Source organism: Melampsora larici-populina, assembly GCF_000204055.1.
Source record: "Melampsora larici-populina 98AG31 unplaced genomic scaffold MELLAscaffold_17, whole genome shotgun sequence".
In the NCBI taxonomy this organism is placed as follows: domain Eukaryota; kingdom Fungi; phylum Basidiomycota; class Pucciniomycetes; order Pucciniales; family Melampsoraceae; genus Melampsora; species Melampsora laricis-populina.
Genome location: NW_006768781.1, coordinates 1,165,398 through 1,180,544, shown reverse-complemented (window position 1 = coordinate 1,180,544; position 15,147 = coordinate 1,165,398). Strand labels below are relative to the sequence as shown.

At 42.8% G+C, this 15,147-nt stretch overlaps 3 protein-coding genes across 3 annotated transcripts; 2 read left to right on the top strand and 1 right to left on the bottom strand.

Annotated features, from left to right (window-relative positions):
* Nucleotides 1-1,711: 1,711 nt before the first annotated feature.
* Nucleotides 1,712-2,573, bottom strand: MELLADRAFT_63079 (uncharacterized protein; the record flags this gene model as incomplete). Its single annotated transcript, XM_007409758.1, has 3 exons — nt 1,712-1,858; nt 1,940-2,454; nt 2,534-2,573. 3 exons carry the CDS (start codon nt 2,571-2,573, stop codon nt 1,712-1,714), a joined length of 702 nt encoding a protein of 233 aa, XP_007409820.1.
* A 4,101-nt stretch (nt 2,574-6,674) lies between these two features.
* Nucleotides 6,675-9,842, top strand: MELLADRAFT_63078 (uncharacterized protein; the record flags this gene model as incomplete). The annotated part of the gene is made up of 7 exons (XM_007409813.1): nt 6,675-6,950; nt 7,040-7,207; nt 7,280-7,464; nt 7,525-8,853; nt 8,931-8,946; nt 9,180-9,263; nt 9,333-9,842. 7 exons carry the CDS (start codon nt 6,675-6,677, stop codon nt 9,840-9,842), a joined length of 2,568 nt encoding a protein of 855 aa, XP_007409875.1.
* Nucleotides 9,843-10,737: 895 nt separating this feature from the next.
* MELLADRAFT_86289 (uncharacterized protein) lies at nt 10,738-14,344 on the top strand (the record flags this gene model as incomplete). The annotated part of the gene is made up of 11 exons (XM_007409814.1): nt 10,738-10,794; nt 10,856-10,866; nt 10,931-10,955; nt 11,021-11,239; nt 11,300-11,360; nt 11,427-11,491; nt 11,552-11,822; nt 11,892-11,932; nt 12,012-12,218; nt 12,300-12,671; nt 12,731-14,344. The coding sequence occupies 11 exons, from the start codon at nt 10,738-10,740 to the stop codon at nt 14,342-14,344; spliced, it is 2,943 nt and encodes a 980-aa protein (XP_007409876.1).
* Between the last annotated feature and the right edge of the window lie 803 nt (nt 14,345-15,147).

The following is a 15,147-nucleotide window of genomic DNA, read 5'->3' as shown; positions in this document are numbered from 1 at the left end:
CTTGTGAGGAGTGAACAACGGACATTGGCAGTTGTAGGATGAGTGTGGTGCACTCACCAGCCAGACGTAGAAAGGGATTGAACATATGTTCACCATGTTGATCCTCCAATCTTTGACAATGAGCAATGATTTCCTGTTGGGACATCTGATGTTCTTTTGGCTTGTGCTTGTTTGCGCGGTAGAGCTGCTGAGCATCCTTTGCAAACAGGAGATTCAAAGAGTTGCAAGTTCCATAAGATTTTGAAAGATCATCAAACTGCCTAATGCTTTTTGGGTTTTGTGTCAACTCCCACCTCTGTTTGGTCTGCTCTCGAGTGCGCGCCCAGTTACGCAAAGGAAGAGATGCCTAAGGCAAACATGACAGAGTTAGTATACGCTGGTATATTTGCGGCAGACATTCATCAATAAACACAATCTCACGGGGTTGCAATCTTGATCAATTCCAACAAACTGCTGAACGTAGGTCTCTGTTTGCTTATCAGCTCGGGACTCAACAGTCAAGTTGCATATCCGGCAAGGCGATAGAGTTCCAGAGGGGTTGGTGGTATTTGTAATCTCAGCATGCATTGGAGAATCACCCATATGGCATAGGATGAATGGTAGAACAAGCATGTGTTACCAAATGCTACAATCGTAAGCACAAAACCCAGTCAAAGCCACTTGACTAAAGCAAAAAAACTCTCATCAATTTAAACCAGTTAAAAGTACATCAATTGCTGTGAAATGAAACTAATGACATACTTCAATTCATCTACTATCTGGTCTCCTTGCTCCAAAGCACTTGCAATGTTTGATGTGCACAGGGAGTGAATGTGATACTCCTGATTTGTGAATTTAGGTGCCAAGCAGCCCAATGAGAAGTAGAAAGACATATGTTTGTTCCCTTTCTTGGAGATATTTCCTGAAGTATCATCCAAGTAAAGAACTATTGGTACACTTCAAATGATCATGTTGTTTGCCTTAGAAGACCAACAGTTTGGGAGATTTACGACTGTCACTCCTTCGTTCAAGCGCTCTACCAGAGGGGTCATGTTCAGTAAAACCAGCGTTAAAATGAACAGCAAACACAATTTACTCACGCAGTAATCAAGTGGTTAGTGATTCTGACCATTTCTGCCCATTCCACAATTTTATTCGCGGGAACAATGTTGCAAATGTTTTGACGTTTATGTCTAAAAATTGGTCGGAGTCAAATTTGGGCTCTGCAGGAATCAAGAAATCCCAAGCGCCTTGTACCCCCTCTAACTCTAAGCACTTTGCACGGATCACCGACTTGTCTTTATAAAAAAAATGGGAACAACCACACGCGAGTCTGCCAGCTGGGTGGGTTCATATATGTAAAAGTGCTCCCCTTCCACATCAACCATTGGCACTTGAGGGCTGGGCGGCAGCTCTTCACGCCACTTCTTTGATTGAGAATATTGGTCCACAGTGACCCCTTTGTCTTTCTTGAGGAAAAATTCTATATGTGAGCCAACCTTGGGGTTACTCAGCTCCTACCCATACCAAACCATATCAGTTCAACCACAAGTGAAATGATAAACAAGTGACATACTCACTTGGGATATGATATCACAAACAAAGAGAGTGAAACATGGGTTTCCAAGCGGGCTGATTCTTTCTAACACCCGCAGGCCGAGGCAAGCCTTGAGATCGGTGCAAACATTCGTGATGTGGCCTGAAATTGGTAGCATTTCAGTCTTGTCTTTGGTCATTGAACTGTAATAGCAAAATAGTACGGACCCAGGTCAGGCAAATCCACTTCAAGAGTTCTTTTCAAGATAGTGCGGATGTGGTTGTATTCAGCAGTAGACATAAGGTTGGGCCCGGTGCCCAACATCAGCAGAGCAGTGGCGTGCTGGGCAAACAAAAATATAATGTTCCTCAATGTCAGTACTTATCAAGACCTAAACCAGGCAGACTGGTTACGAAATCCCACCTCTGGCTTTCGTAAAGGGTACCACGGAAGCCATTGGTCGGTGGCAGCCAGTTTGGCATCAAGGGTCACCGTTGGACGTGGATTGATTTTGGAGTTGGAGGTGTTGTCAAGGAAAGAGTCTATGTCCACACTGGACTCTCTGGACTCTTGAGACCAAACCTTGAATACATTCGGTGTGGATGGATCATATAACAATACCAGCTCATCAGAGCTTTTGGCCAGGCCATCATCAGAGAGGTCCATGTCGTGATGGCTTTCTGGCATATCTGGCATGTTTTGCTCCTCAGGAATCATTGAACCTGACAACGTTGAAATGTTTCCAACTGCTGTGCGAGAGCTTAAACCCGGAGGTGCCGTGGCGGCCTGAGCGGCTGAGACTCTGTCAAGCTCGAGTTGTACTCGGTCAATATGAGTTTTTAATTTGCTATGTTTGATTTTGTCTTTGAAGGTTCTTCCCGTACACAATCTACAAGTCCACTGTCCCTTGTTTGGACCAGACATGCATTGCACAAAGACTAAGGCACAGAATAATCAATCATGATCAAAACTTGCAAATCAAGACACAGAGGTCACTGCGAGTGAAGAAATCCTCACGTTCATTTGAAGTGGCTTGAGCCGACGATACAAATTGCATGGTGGAGTATCTTATTGTGATGAGTGGAAACAAGACAATGGCAAAGACTTTAACGATTGTAAGATATGATAATGAAGACTTTCGGCAGTGTCAGTCCAACGCAAAAGTGAAGAGATCTTCACCGTCTGGGAAATCAAACATGTCTTCTGACATGTTCAAGTCGCCCTCCGTATGCTTCTCATGAATTGGAGAAATAGTGTTTGATAGCCTAACAGCTTCAAAAACACTTTAAGAAATGTAAAAAAAATGATCGGAGAAACTTTTGAAGGGCATGCGTGTGATAACTGTCTCAGCTCTGTGTTAGTTATTGCAATATTGGGTGTCTCAGACGCGTGTTTGGGGTGCATATCTGCTGCGTGGGACCAGCGGCTGATTGCCATGCGCTTTATTTACGGATACAACCCCTGTCAGCTCCGTGTTGTGGCAATGGAACGGCGTCCAGCACTGTGGGCTATCCGTGGAGCTCGCAACATTGAGACGATTGGATGTTCAGATGTGAATTAGACAAGACAGTGGTTGTGCAGGGGTCGGGTTTCAAGAGAATAGCCGTATCAGTCTTCACGTGAGAGGACATGAGACAATGTGAGCCTACAGACCGTACAGCTCTGTATGTATACATCCATTTGGGTTGATCAAGACGCAGATGCATGCATCTTCTCCCGCATACTTCCTTTTGCTGCCCAATGTTGCCGATTTGATGACTCTCAATAGCTCTCAATCTCTCTCAATATCATTTATTTTTGTTGTTTCATTTTGTTTTTTGTTTTGTTGGATCAATCATCATCATGCTCTTTAAAAAAACTGCCCACAGACTCAAGTCGATCCTCGAAATTTGGGGCAATCTGGACTCTGAAGACTAACCTGAACAGACTCTAATAACAATTTAAATGTGAGCCGATTGTTAGTGTTTTAAATGTGTGCGACCAAATTCAAAGGTGTACATATCAAGATGTGAGGCCGAGATTGGTGATAGGATGATAACCTCTCTAAGATTGACAAATGGTGAGACCAAGATTTGTGAGTCGCAACAGAACGATAATCTGATTCTCTCTAAGATCAATTCAAATACGCACTCATTGTTATGTATTTCAAGTAAAACTTGTACGTTCTAAATTTCATGATAGATTGTATCAATCAAGGATAATAGCAATGAGAGGGAACAACAACTAAACATGAATCAATAAAAGATAAAGATTGATTGACTTTCCAAATTGAAGATCGACTGTCCAAATGAAAATCGATGTGACTTTACAGACAAAAATCAACATTACAAATGAGTGTTTGCTCATCCCCAAAGTTGAGTGTTTTTGATGGGGTGATGAGGAAAAGAGCAATACAAAACCACAGACACAGAAGGTCATTGTGATCCCTTGATTCAAAGATGCCAAGATTGTGGAAATCAGAAGTCCCATCTGTTGGAAGTTGGCTCGAGGAGTTGACTGAGGGGAATGGGAGAGTTGAGGGTACACACAAGCAAGAAGAGCAGGTAGCTCCAAGGCGGGAAAGCGGAAAAGTCAAGCAATTACAAAAGATCATCAATACAATTCAAACTGCGGATCTTGTTACCAACCTTTTTCATCTTCCTACTCTCGACCCCTTTCCGTTTGTCCCAGAAAAGATTTTCAAAAATTTCTAAAAATATTTTCAATCTAGTTGTTCCTTTTCAGTTCAATACTTCCGCTAGATACAGTCTTCTATTGAATCCAATTCATCTTCTTTCTTCTTCTGTTATCTCAATGTGGTACTAGTTGAACTTCTAATTTTGTTTGCCCGCCCACCTGCTCCCTCTTAAAACAAAATGTAGAAATAGTTAGACCTCCCACATGTTCCGGTCTCTTTTCTCTATTTTTTCTAGGCAATTGATAAACCACGCCAACTTCAAAGCTGGTTTGACACCGGTTTTTTCAAACCGGATTCCTTCAGAAGATGTACAGCTGCTATACTGAGGTACAGACTGGTACAGAGCTGTACCACTTCTACTGCCTTCAGAGTTTTTCTAGGTTTTTCTGCAGCCGGGGTTTTGTTTTGCTTCTGACGCCGGCTTTTGATTCAGATAAAGATGTTTGAAGTTTGGACAAAAATAACTGAAGCCGCTGCCTACCTTTAAGAATTAGGAGCCGCGAGTAGATAGAAACAATCATGAGGTTTGCAATTGGTTTGCTTCTTCACAATGGAAACCTCAAAACAGAGCATGCTATCACAATAATTGGTGATTTCTAGTAGTGTCAAAGAAGTCGATGAACGATGAGTCAAAGACAGAGATATGCACTGTAAACATCATTCAACTTCCCCAATTTGGCAGAGGAAAATGATTAATAGTACAGTTTTTCATAAAAGAATCTAATACTGCACACCTGGGCCATTTCACCCACACTACATATGTGCAGCAAGCTAAGTCAATAGTTGTCTATCATGTACATACAGGTCTGCTCAGTTTTTTGCCCATCAGAATAAATAAATCACATGTTATACCACATGTAACTTTTTCGACTTTGAAATTTTTTTCCCAAAAATTCACTACATATAATTCTGTAGCTGCTCAGGCAATATTGTTGAAGCTATGTCTTAGTAACAGAAAGTGTGTTACATGCAGTTGAGTTGATGAGATCACACCAAAACATTGAGTCAGTGTATGTAGTCAATCTTTTGGAAGCTTTTTTCAATCTGAAAGAAGTTACAGCATGTATTACATATGAATAACTTGTCCTGATGAGCAGATAACTGAGCAGAACTGTATGTACATGATAACCACATATTCACTGAGCCTGCTACACATATGTAGTGTGGGTGTTATGGCTCAGGTGTGGAGTGATAGACCATTTTATGACAAATCATACTCCCAATCATTTTTCCCTGCCCACTTGGGGAACCCGAATAATGTCTGCAGTGATGCCGCATTTTGACGCAGTACATGTAACCCACTGCACTTGCTGTTGAAGTGTTTTGCAGAGTAGTTCAGGAGGGCAATGACTGAGCCAGTACTCTACTCTGCGTCTCTGTGGGTCTATCAAGTGAGAATCCCCTTCTACCCAGCAAGTATTCATCACATAATGTTTCTATCTACATGTTCTTTGGAACACAATGATAGAGAACCAGTCTGACAATTCAGACTCTTGCTTTTGCATTGCAAACAAGCGTTTGCAAACTTCCTCCAATATTTGGTCGAACAAAAGTGAGGTAGGACGGGCCATTGGTGATTTACTATCAATCAGATCCAGCATTAGTATTGGTAATCCTTGAACTCTTGGTGATGCTTGAGTTCTTGAGGCCCTCCCAAGAGGATTGCTCTCCTGGTGCGATTGAGCCGAGCAAATGGAGCCAAAAGTATATCATGTTTCTTGTGATTGGTCCAAGCTTTGTTCAATCGTCCAACATCGCAAATGGAAACATTTTCAATAGCCCTTCATCTCAGACAAGTAGAAACTCTCAATGTTTACTACAGCTACCGAAATTGAGTATGTAGAACATGAATTTCTCTAGTCACCTTCTCAGAAACAAGAATTAGGATTGATCAGCGGTGAAAACAATCCAAAAACTTTCAAAAGGAATAACGCCGAGTCTGTCAAAACCCGGCGTCAGAAATAGTTCGAAGAGGTTTGAAGGCTGTAGAAGTGGTACAGCTCTGTACCAGTCTGTACTTACCTCAGTATAGCAGCTGTACATCTTCTGAAGGAATCCGGTTTGAAAAAACCGGTGTCAAACCAGCTTTGAAGTCGGCGTGGTTTATCAATCGCCTTTTTCTATGTTGTCCTTGTGTTCATGGGGGGAAATAAAATTCGGGCCCAAGCCCACGTCGGTAGCCAACACTGCTCCTTGCGAGAACCGAGACAAACCCATTCCTTGGGCATATCAGGCTATCCATCCCTGGGATGCATCTCATATTTGTAACGTGTAGTCTCATGATCGTCTCACCGTTGTCTCAAGTCTCACGCGGGGACTGATGCGGCTAAAAACCCCTGGGCCCACAAAAGTTTGCCTAAAAACCCTTTAGCGGTGTAAGCGTGGCTGGTAATTTGAGATGTGATAACTACATCGAGCTCACGAACTCTGATTATATAGAACATCATTGTCACTTCAGCCACTTCCCCATCAACCCGAATCATGCGCAGGCGAGGTGGAAGAGTTTATCACAAGCCAGCTGCAAGGCAGGCAGACCCGGTAACAAATAAAGCTGACACGATTCAACCAGAGAAAGCTCTCTGTGGAAATCATCAATTTTCTGACTCTCTCGTACAAATACCCAATAAATCTAATCACGGCGAGCTTTGGAGGAAGATCAAACAATGGACAACTGCACCATATCAACCTCAATTGGTGATGAGGGGACTCAAGGACTTCGCCGTGACTCTTCAAGTTGCAATGATCGCACCCGGCATGGTAGACTCCTTCACATCCTCATCAGTTGACTGTTGTTCTAGAGAAAGTGATGATGATCTTGGCTCGCTGATTGGTTCTGTTTTGAAAAGTCTTACAAAGATCAGGCCGATCTTCTGCTCCTTGTGCTAAGCGAAGACGCGTCACAAGGCTCTAAGCTCCCTCCCTTCGAACTATTGATCCGATACATTGGCGATATTCTGAGGCATAATCGAAGAAATGAATACTTCATCTACCAGGGTTGGCTGCCTACGCTGACTGTGAGTTGGCGATACCATGTAGTTCATCATCATCTAGCAGATAAGAAATTCACTGATCCCTTTTGATTGAAGTTTTTGACTTCGGAAGTGCTTCTGACTTGGCTTGACCAAGGCGTGATCAACAGATTGTATGATACAGTCAACCAGAACGTCGAGATGATATGTGAAACAATCGAATCATTTTCTTGGCCTGATGATCCTGGCAATGGATTGATCACATATCGCGCTTTCACGACCTTTTACCTAATATTAAGACAGTAAGTTTCGATTCCCAATCTTCTTGAAAAACAGAATTTGAAACGAGCTTTTTTGAGCAGGTATACTATTCGCTTCCATACTCGATTACGCGCGGTCGACAAGATTCGGTTAACATTGGGTAAACTCATAAGGGAGGTGGATGATCGAAAGATCTTACAGGCTTCCAACCCTCAGTCTAGCTTGGAAACATCACAACAAGACTTATTCTCATCATTATCCTCCAACGAGCGTGAATACCTTTTACTTAACTTGGCCAACAATTTGAAAGATTTGCACAGAAAGCTAGCTCAATGGGATACAACAGTCGAAGCTTTGTCAACACAACCGCAAACGCCATCGCAAAGCAAAATTTCTAGGGTGACAGCGACCTGTGAAAACGACAAAGCATTGCATATCCTTCAACAAAGATGGGTCCCACCAGGAGGTCGACACTCGAATGATCATCATTCGATAAGCAAAATAAAATGCTTTCCTACTATCGATGAACTTCTCTGCGACACAGAACCATGCTTTCCAGCCAACTTCCCGCTTGCGCCACATCACATTGTCACAAACGGTGTTGAAAGACAGCTTGATACATGTTTCCGACTTATGCGTGAAGATTTCGTTTCTCCGATTCGAGATGTACTCAAAGCTTTTCGCAAAGAGAGTAAATCAAAGGGCTCAAAAATCTTTTGCACTAATGGTCGCGTCAAACTGAATCACGAAGGATCGGATATAGTGTGTGGGATATTTCAAGGCGCATGTGTTGAAAATATGGAGGTTTGTCCTCAGAAAGAAAGCCTTTGTTTGGTCATCACGGCTACATGGACAAAGTCTCAAAAAGTTTTAGAAGATACTGGGAACTTAAGAAACAAAAATTTAGTCGGTATATTTGACGGTAATCAATTTCATCTTGGACTTCTCAAATCCGATGCTACTGCAACAGTAAACAATAAATTAGAAGTTCTCGTCAAGCCTTTACATCAACAAACGTACAATTGGGGATTCGCTCAATCCAGAAAAGTTTCAAATAACCACTCATCTAAATTTATACTGTTCGAAATCCCAAACCTTGTTGCCGAGGTACAACTACAATATCTTGAAGTCATTCGTCAAAAACACTATTATGAGGTACCATTCAAACCCTATTTGGGGGTACCCATGCTTGATGAAAATCAAAAGATAGATTTATCAGTACCGATGTATCCGCGAAACCCTGGATTCGCTTGGAACTTATCTTGCTTGCTTGGCAGACCTCTGGGTGACAGAAATACGCCTGTCCGACTTTCTGATCCCGGAAGTAAAGCAGCTACAGTTGAGCAAATTGTAGAAAGTGGAAAGCTCGATCAGTCTCAAGCAGAGGCCTTGATTCACTGCCTATCCAGTGAAGTAGCTCTGATCAAAGGGTACGTACTTATCAAATACACTCATCCCTCTAACACAATATTGATATGTTGCCCTTTTTTCTGATTTAGTCCACCAGGTACAGGAAAGAGCCAGTAAGTGACCATCACAAGCTGCCCTGCTGTTTAAAGAATATTACTAACCCATTCCTTCTTTATAAGCGTGGGTGTGAAAGTCGTTGAGACATTGTTAAAGAATGGTATTAAGCCAATCCATATTGTCTGCGTAACAAATCATGCATTAGACCAGGTGAATCTTCCAGTCCAATCAATGAGTATGTCAAGACATGACACGTAGGCTCAACTTCCGCCGAAAATGACCTGCACAGTTTTTAGAAAAGCTCTACGAAAGCAACGTTACGGGAAGATTTACTCGTATAGGTGTGGGATCAAAATCCGAATTAATACAACCTGTAAGCTTTGTGAATCATTTGGTCCAATAAATTCCAAAGCCAATCATCACCTGACAATATTATCTACAGTTTAATCTGAACTGTCAAAGAAACCCCCTGAGTCGAGTCGCAAGAGAAGCAGTCAGAAAGCAACGTGGGCTCATCGAAGAGATAACAGCAGAAATTGATGATAGGTGCAATATGGCTTTCAAAGGAAAAGATCACGTCATACCAGTGCACCGTTTGGAGAGTCTAAGGTCCAAAGCATGTGACGGCATACTTGATCCACCAAGTTTCATACGCGATGCCTTATCCTTATTTCATCAGGAAGGATGGACGGTCGTCAATTCTACTTCGAAAAGCACATCTGCCCAGGACCCCCGAATGAAGGACTGGCTCGAATGTAACGACTTTGCTGCGCGTGTTGATTCCCGAAAGGTCATTGAAGCACAGAAGGCGAATCAATCTTTGATTCAACCAAGTCAAGTGGGTGGTAATAGTATAGATCCGTTTGAAATTTATGCCTTCAACTCATCTTTGTGTGACATGATTCAGAGATCGAGCAGTGAAATTGCTACTACCTTCTATGCGTTGGAATAAACGAAAGCGGTTCTAACAATAGATTATACAGGAAGTGGTTGGAGAGAAAAGATCTTCATACCACACGAAATGTTGAAGAGCTTCATGATTCTGATCCTTGGGAGATGTCTCGAGTTGAAAGGAAGAACCTTTATCAGCATTGGCAAAGTATTGTGTACCGCGAACTTGATACTAATCTATTCTTCTTGAGAAGGAGACTCCAAAACGCGAAAGTGAAGCTGAACGCGATCTACGAATCACTCAAGTGTGATTATCTCAGATCCATGGATGTGATTGCTTGCACGACTAGTGGAGCGGCGATGTATCTTGACCTAATGCGCTCAGCGCAACCCAAAGTCTTGCTAATTGAAGAGGCGGGTGAAATACTTGAGGGGCAAGTCTGGGCGTCACTGAATCCGAGTATCCAGCATTTGATCATGATCGGAGGTACGTTTCTTTGGTAGCCTCATGTGCAGCGAAATTGAGTTGTTATCATGATTGATCCACTCGTCACATTCTTCTCTACAGATCATCAACAGCTAAGACCTCATATCAACTCGTACAGTAAGCATATGTTCGAAAATAGATCCTCGCGTGTTCATGGACTCATTTAGTGCACTCCTTAAGACCTTTCCGTGGACAGTTCAATTGGAAAGCTTTACCGTGCTGATCAAAGCCTGTTCGAGAGACTTGTTAGGTAGAGCTCAGTTTCTCTTGCCATATTTATGAATGTTTTCCAATAATGCTGGACGTTTTACTGAAACCTAGTCTGTATCTCAGATCCGAAATTGACTTTGCTTGCCTCAGAACTCAAAGAAGAATGAGACCTGCAATATCAAGTTTGATAAGGTCGGTTTCTTTATTATCATATAATCTGGTTGGCAGATCATACGCACTCATTCCAGCTCAAAATACAATGCAGCAAAATTTACCCGAACTTGGAAAATCATCCATCAACGTTAACCTTTCCAAAGTCAGTGATATTCGAGGTTTGCATTCCTCAACCACGAGCTAATCACATCACCACGATCGAGCAGAATTCAAGGTATATCTTCAAATGTCGTGTTTATGAACCACAGCTTTCCCGAAGATTCGAAGACCTCAGTGAGCACCTCACAGACCAATGGAGGCGAGGTAAATACCAACCTACAATTTTGACCACAGAAAATTATGGCTGATGATACCATGTTCATATCAAGGCCTCATTCGTGGTTGGTTTGACCAAATACCTTTTTAAACAAGGATATGAAGGCCGTGTAAGCATCATAACCCCCTATGTGGGGCAGGTCGTGATCCTTAGGAATTTATTCAAGGATGCGGGGGTCCGGGTCAAATCAAATTCAGAGGACCTGACACAGCAAAAGAAACTCGATGATTGTTTTGGTGGGGAAATTCAGGAAGATAAACTTGGAGCTCAAGTCAGTATTCATCTAATTGAACGATTATCGCATATAACTAATCAAAAATGCATCCATCAGGTAAGAATCACAAGTGTAGATAATTTCCAAGGGGAGGAAGATGATATCATCATCCTGAGCTGTGAGTCCATTTTATCACAACATCCTCTGGTAGTCTGTATATTGACAAGAGAATTTCAACTATCAGTGGTCCGGAATTCCCAAAAAAATAGCGTCATCAAATACCAGAATGATTCTATTGGATTCTTGAAGGTATGAATGTGATTTGATATCTTTAGTGTGTCTCTGTTACCAATCACTTTCGTTCTGTAGTCCGAAAATCGCGCAAACGTAGCTTTGTCACGAGCAAGGCATGGTTTATTCATTTTAGGAGACTGTGATCTACTTCAAAGAGCTACGCCCTATTGGGACTTCGTGATCTCCTCTCTTAAAGCCGAAGAGTCTTTGATGGACGGTATCCCGATCATATGTGAAAGGTATCCACTTACCTCGAAAAACTTGGTCCAGTGCTCCCGTCAATTCTCAGAACTGTCACCGGAGGGTGGATGTAGGCTGGTCTGTGGTGACCAATTAGAGCCATGTGGTAAGAGTTTATTGGTGTACTTTCACGGGTAATAAGCTTGATAGCGTACTGAAGCTGATTGCTCTTTAGGACACTTGTGTAAACGCCGCTGTCATCCGGATGATCGTGAAGTAAGTTTCTCTTCATTCTGAACTTGTTGACAGAATCTAACCACGTTTGAAGCAGCATACAATTTCGCAATGCACCGAGCTGTGTGATAAAATTCTGGGATGTGGGCACCCGTGCCCCTCGTTATGTCATCGAGATCTTTGTTTAGCGTGCCGCGTCCCCATACGAGACGTGGAATTGCCTTGTGGACATGTTGCGCCGCGTATCTTATGTTCTGAACTTTCTCGCCTTGAGAATGTGGTGTGCCATGAAGCCGTACCTTGGAAGATGGACTGTGGACATGAAAAAGTTTGTACTTTGAGCTCACATATCATGAGGTGATCTATCTAATATGTTTTTTTCGCAGATGTCTCCTTGTACCCAAGTTAGAACAGAGACGTTCCCGATGACTGCATAGAACCTTGCGGTGGTGAAATGCTTTGCTGTGACCAGAAATGCTGGAATCCTTGTTCTGGCGGTCGAAGCCTCAATAAAGGAACTTCGACTGGAACACCAATTGCTGCCGATGCAGCGGTCCAGGTACACAAGCACGTCCCTCATGCGTGTGATAAGCAGCTTAGCTGTGGACATAGATGCTCTTCGCCATGCCCGCATGACTTTTGTCCACCCTGCTCCAAGTCATGCGATATGAGTTGCGAACATCGTCCCTGTCCAAAGCGTTGCAGTGAAATGTGTATCCCGTGCAAACACAAGTGCGAATGGAGCTGTAAGCACCACACTTGTGAATTGCCCTGCATTGTGGTCAGCATCTTTTTCTGATTCCCTCACACATGCAAAGCCGTCTAAGAATTTCTTTTTAGCCCTGTGCCCGTCCATTCTGCCAGGAGGCATGTCCATTACAACTTAGCTGTGGTCATCCGTGTCCATCACTCTGCGGGGAAAATTGCAGCCATCAGAATTGTGTGCGTTGTAGCCCTGCCTCAACGATGGAACAGGTCGTTGATATATTCGAGTCGAAGACTCTCAATGAAATGAATCCGGAACAAAATTGGGACGACAGGATCATCACACTTGCTTGCGGCCACTCTTGGACGGTCGAAACTCTCGATGGACATATGGAGCTCCATCAATATTACAATTCAGATGGGCGGCCAATATTTCCTACCGAACATCGCGTCACTCCGAAATCGTGTCCGTCGTGTCGTGGTGCGATCACTCCCAAATTTGCACGAAGATATACACGTCCGATCATGTTTGCTAAACTACAACTCTTGGAAGAAGAGAATTATCGACGATCCGAATATACTGTGAAAGAAATCTGTGATCAGTTGAAGGAGTTCAAATTTGTACTGGATGAACGTACTTGGTTCGAAATCAGCCACATCAATCCACGGGTTCAGCTCAAGGAAGTACTCGAATACCAGACTTCGTGCTGCAAAGCTGAAGAAACTATATTACTCTCTCCGGCAGACATTTTTGACTTGAAGCAACATGGCTTCTCGAACAGTTTTCTAGATACTTGGAAGAAGGCTACCGATCCTCTCAGACTCACATACAAGACCCTTTTTGATTTGGTCACCACGAAGCAACCCATGTGCGCCGCGTACGACGTAGGATTAAGTAAAGTTTATCAATCATTAGTTCATCAGGCAGCAAAAAACAATGAACAAGATGGTGACATCGATGCTTTGATGGCGCGGGCTCGTCGAGAAATGGGATCCTGTCCACCTCCGTCTATCAATACCATCATCACGGATGTTGGTGCATTGGAGGATCAAATCTTCGTTATCATTATCCGGGCTTTAGAGAACTCCATCCCATCATTCTACGACAGTAGTGAAGGTGCAGATATCATAATCTTCCAGTGGAAGCTATATTTGAATTTCCTACGCCGATCGCGTGTCAGGAGCAAAAAACTTATTGCGACAGAAGCTTTTGAACTTGGTTTGACCATTCAAACTGTGCATGCTTGGGATTTTCACGCCCGCGCGCTCTTAGACGAAATGAAATCGATTGTGAAGGAAGAGCTACGTAAAGATGATAAGGATCTAGATCTTATCAAATCATTAACAGAAGACTCAAACGAAGCGATAAATAAGCTAAACAATGCGATAGTCATTTGGGAGAAGATGTGCTTGGAAAGTTCGGGAAGTCATGATAATGATGAAATAGATTCTGCAAAGGAAAATCGTGATCTTTTAGAGAGCTCATTCGATCAGGTCCTATCGTCCCTTGTGTCGCGAACGTGGGAGGAGCCTGTCACTCTCGAAGAAAAGACTATGATCGCTCGAGCCATGGGGGTTCAATTTGGATCCCATTGGTGTGCACAGGCTCTTTTTAAATTTGATGATGAGATGCTAATTGACATGAAAACACACAGGTACCGCTGTATAGAGGGCCATACTTTTTACATCTCGGAATGCGGGCAGGCTATGCAAGTAAGACTCTCCATGCTTCAATCAAGGATTGTATGACATTGCTGATGTTCGTCCTTTCCAGCAATCGAGGTGTCCCACGTGCGGGTGTCCGATCGGAGGCTCACAGCACAGATTACTGGCTGAAAACTCGATCGACCAGGAGATGGACAGACTGGGTATCCAACTTGTCTAACATCGCTTTGAGCGCAACACAAGACCGGCCAAAAGTATTACCCTATCAGTATTTGTTGTCAATTTAAAAACGTCTTCCATAAATCACCAACACAAATGTACAGTATCAAATATTGGGATCTATACCGTTGGTTTAGTCACCTGTCCAGATGAATATCAGAGAACCTTCATATCTTTTCTGTTAGATGAAACAGTCTGATTGAATTCTTTTTTGGCTGAGGTTTCCTTTTTGACTACATGATAGTAGACTTGCACTATACCAGGTCAAAAACGCACAGCTTGAATAACAACTTTGAGTTTCTGCTGTTTAACAACATCTCAATTTCATCTTATCATACGTATAAGGGGGAAGAACCCCAAGAATTCCTCACATTGTCCACCCTTGCACTATCTCCCAAGACTCCCAAATTCACCCTTCAGTCTGCTACGCTTGATGGACATTGGCACACTCATAGATATTTTTTTAAATTCGTACACCAAAACCAAGGGTAATGTTTACAGTGATCAGAATCCAAGTTGCACTCAATGGTATATCTTCTTATTCAAAGCTTGAATGAGGAAATCTCTACGAAATCCACATCATCTCAAGTTCTGCTATAAGAAGCTTCTAGAAGCATTCAGCTCTGCTTTTTATAGTCCCAAATCCAACAAACCTACTACATATTGAT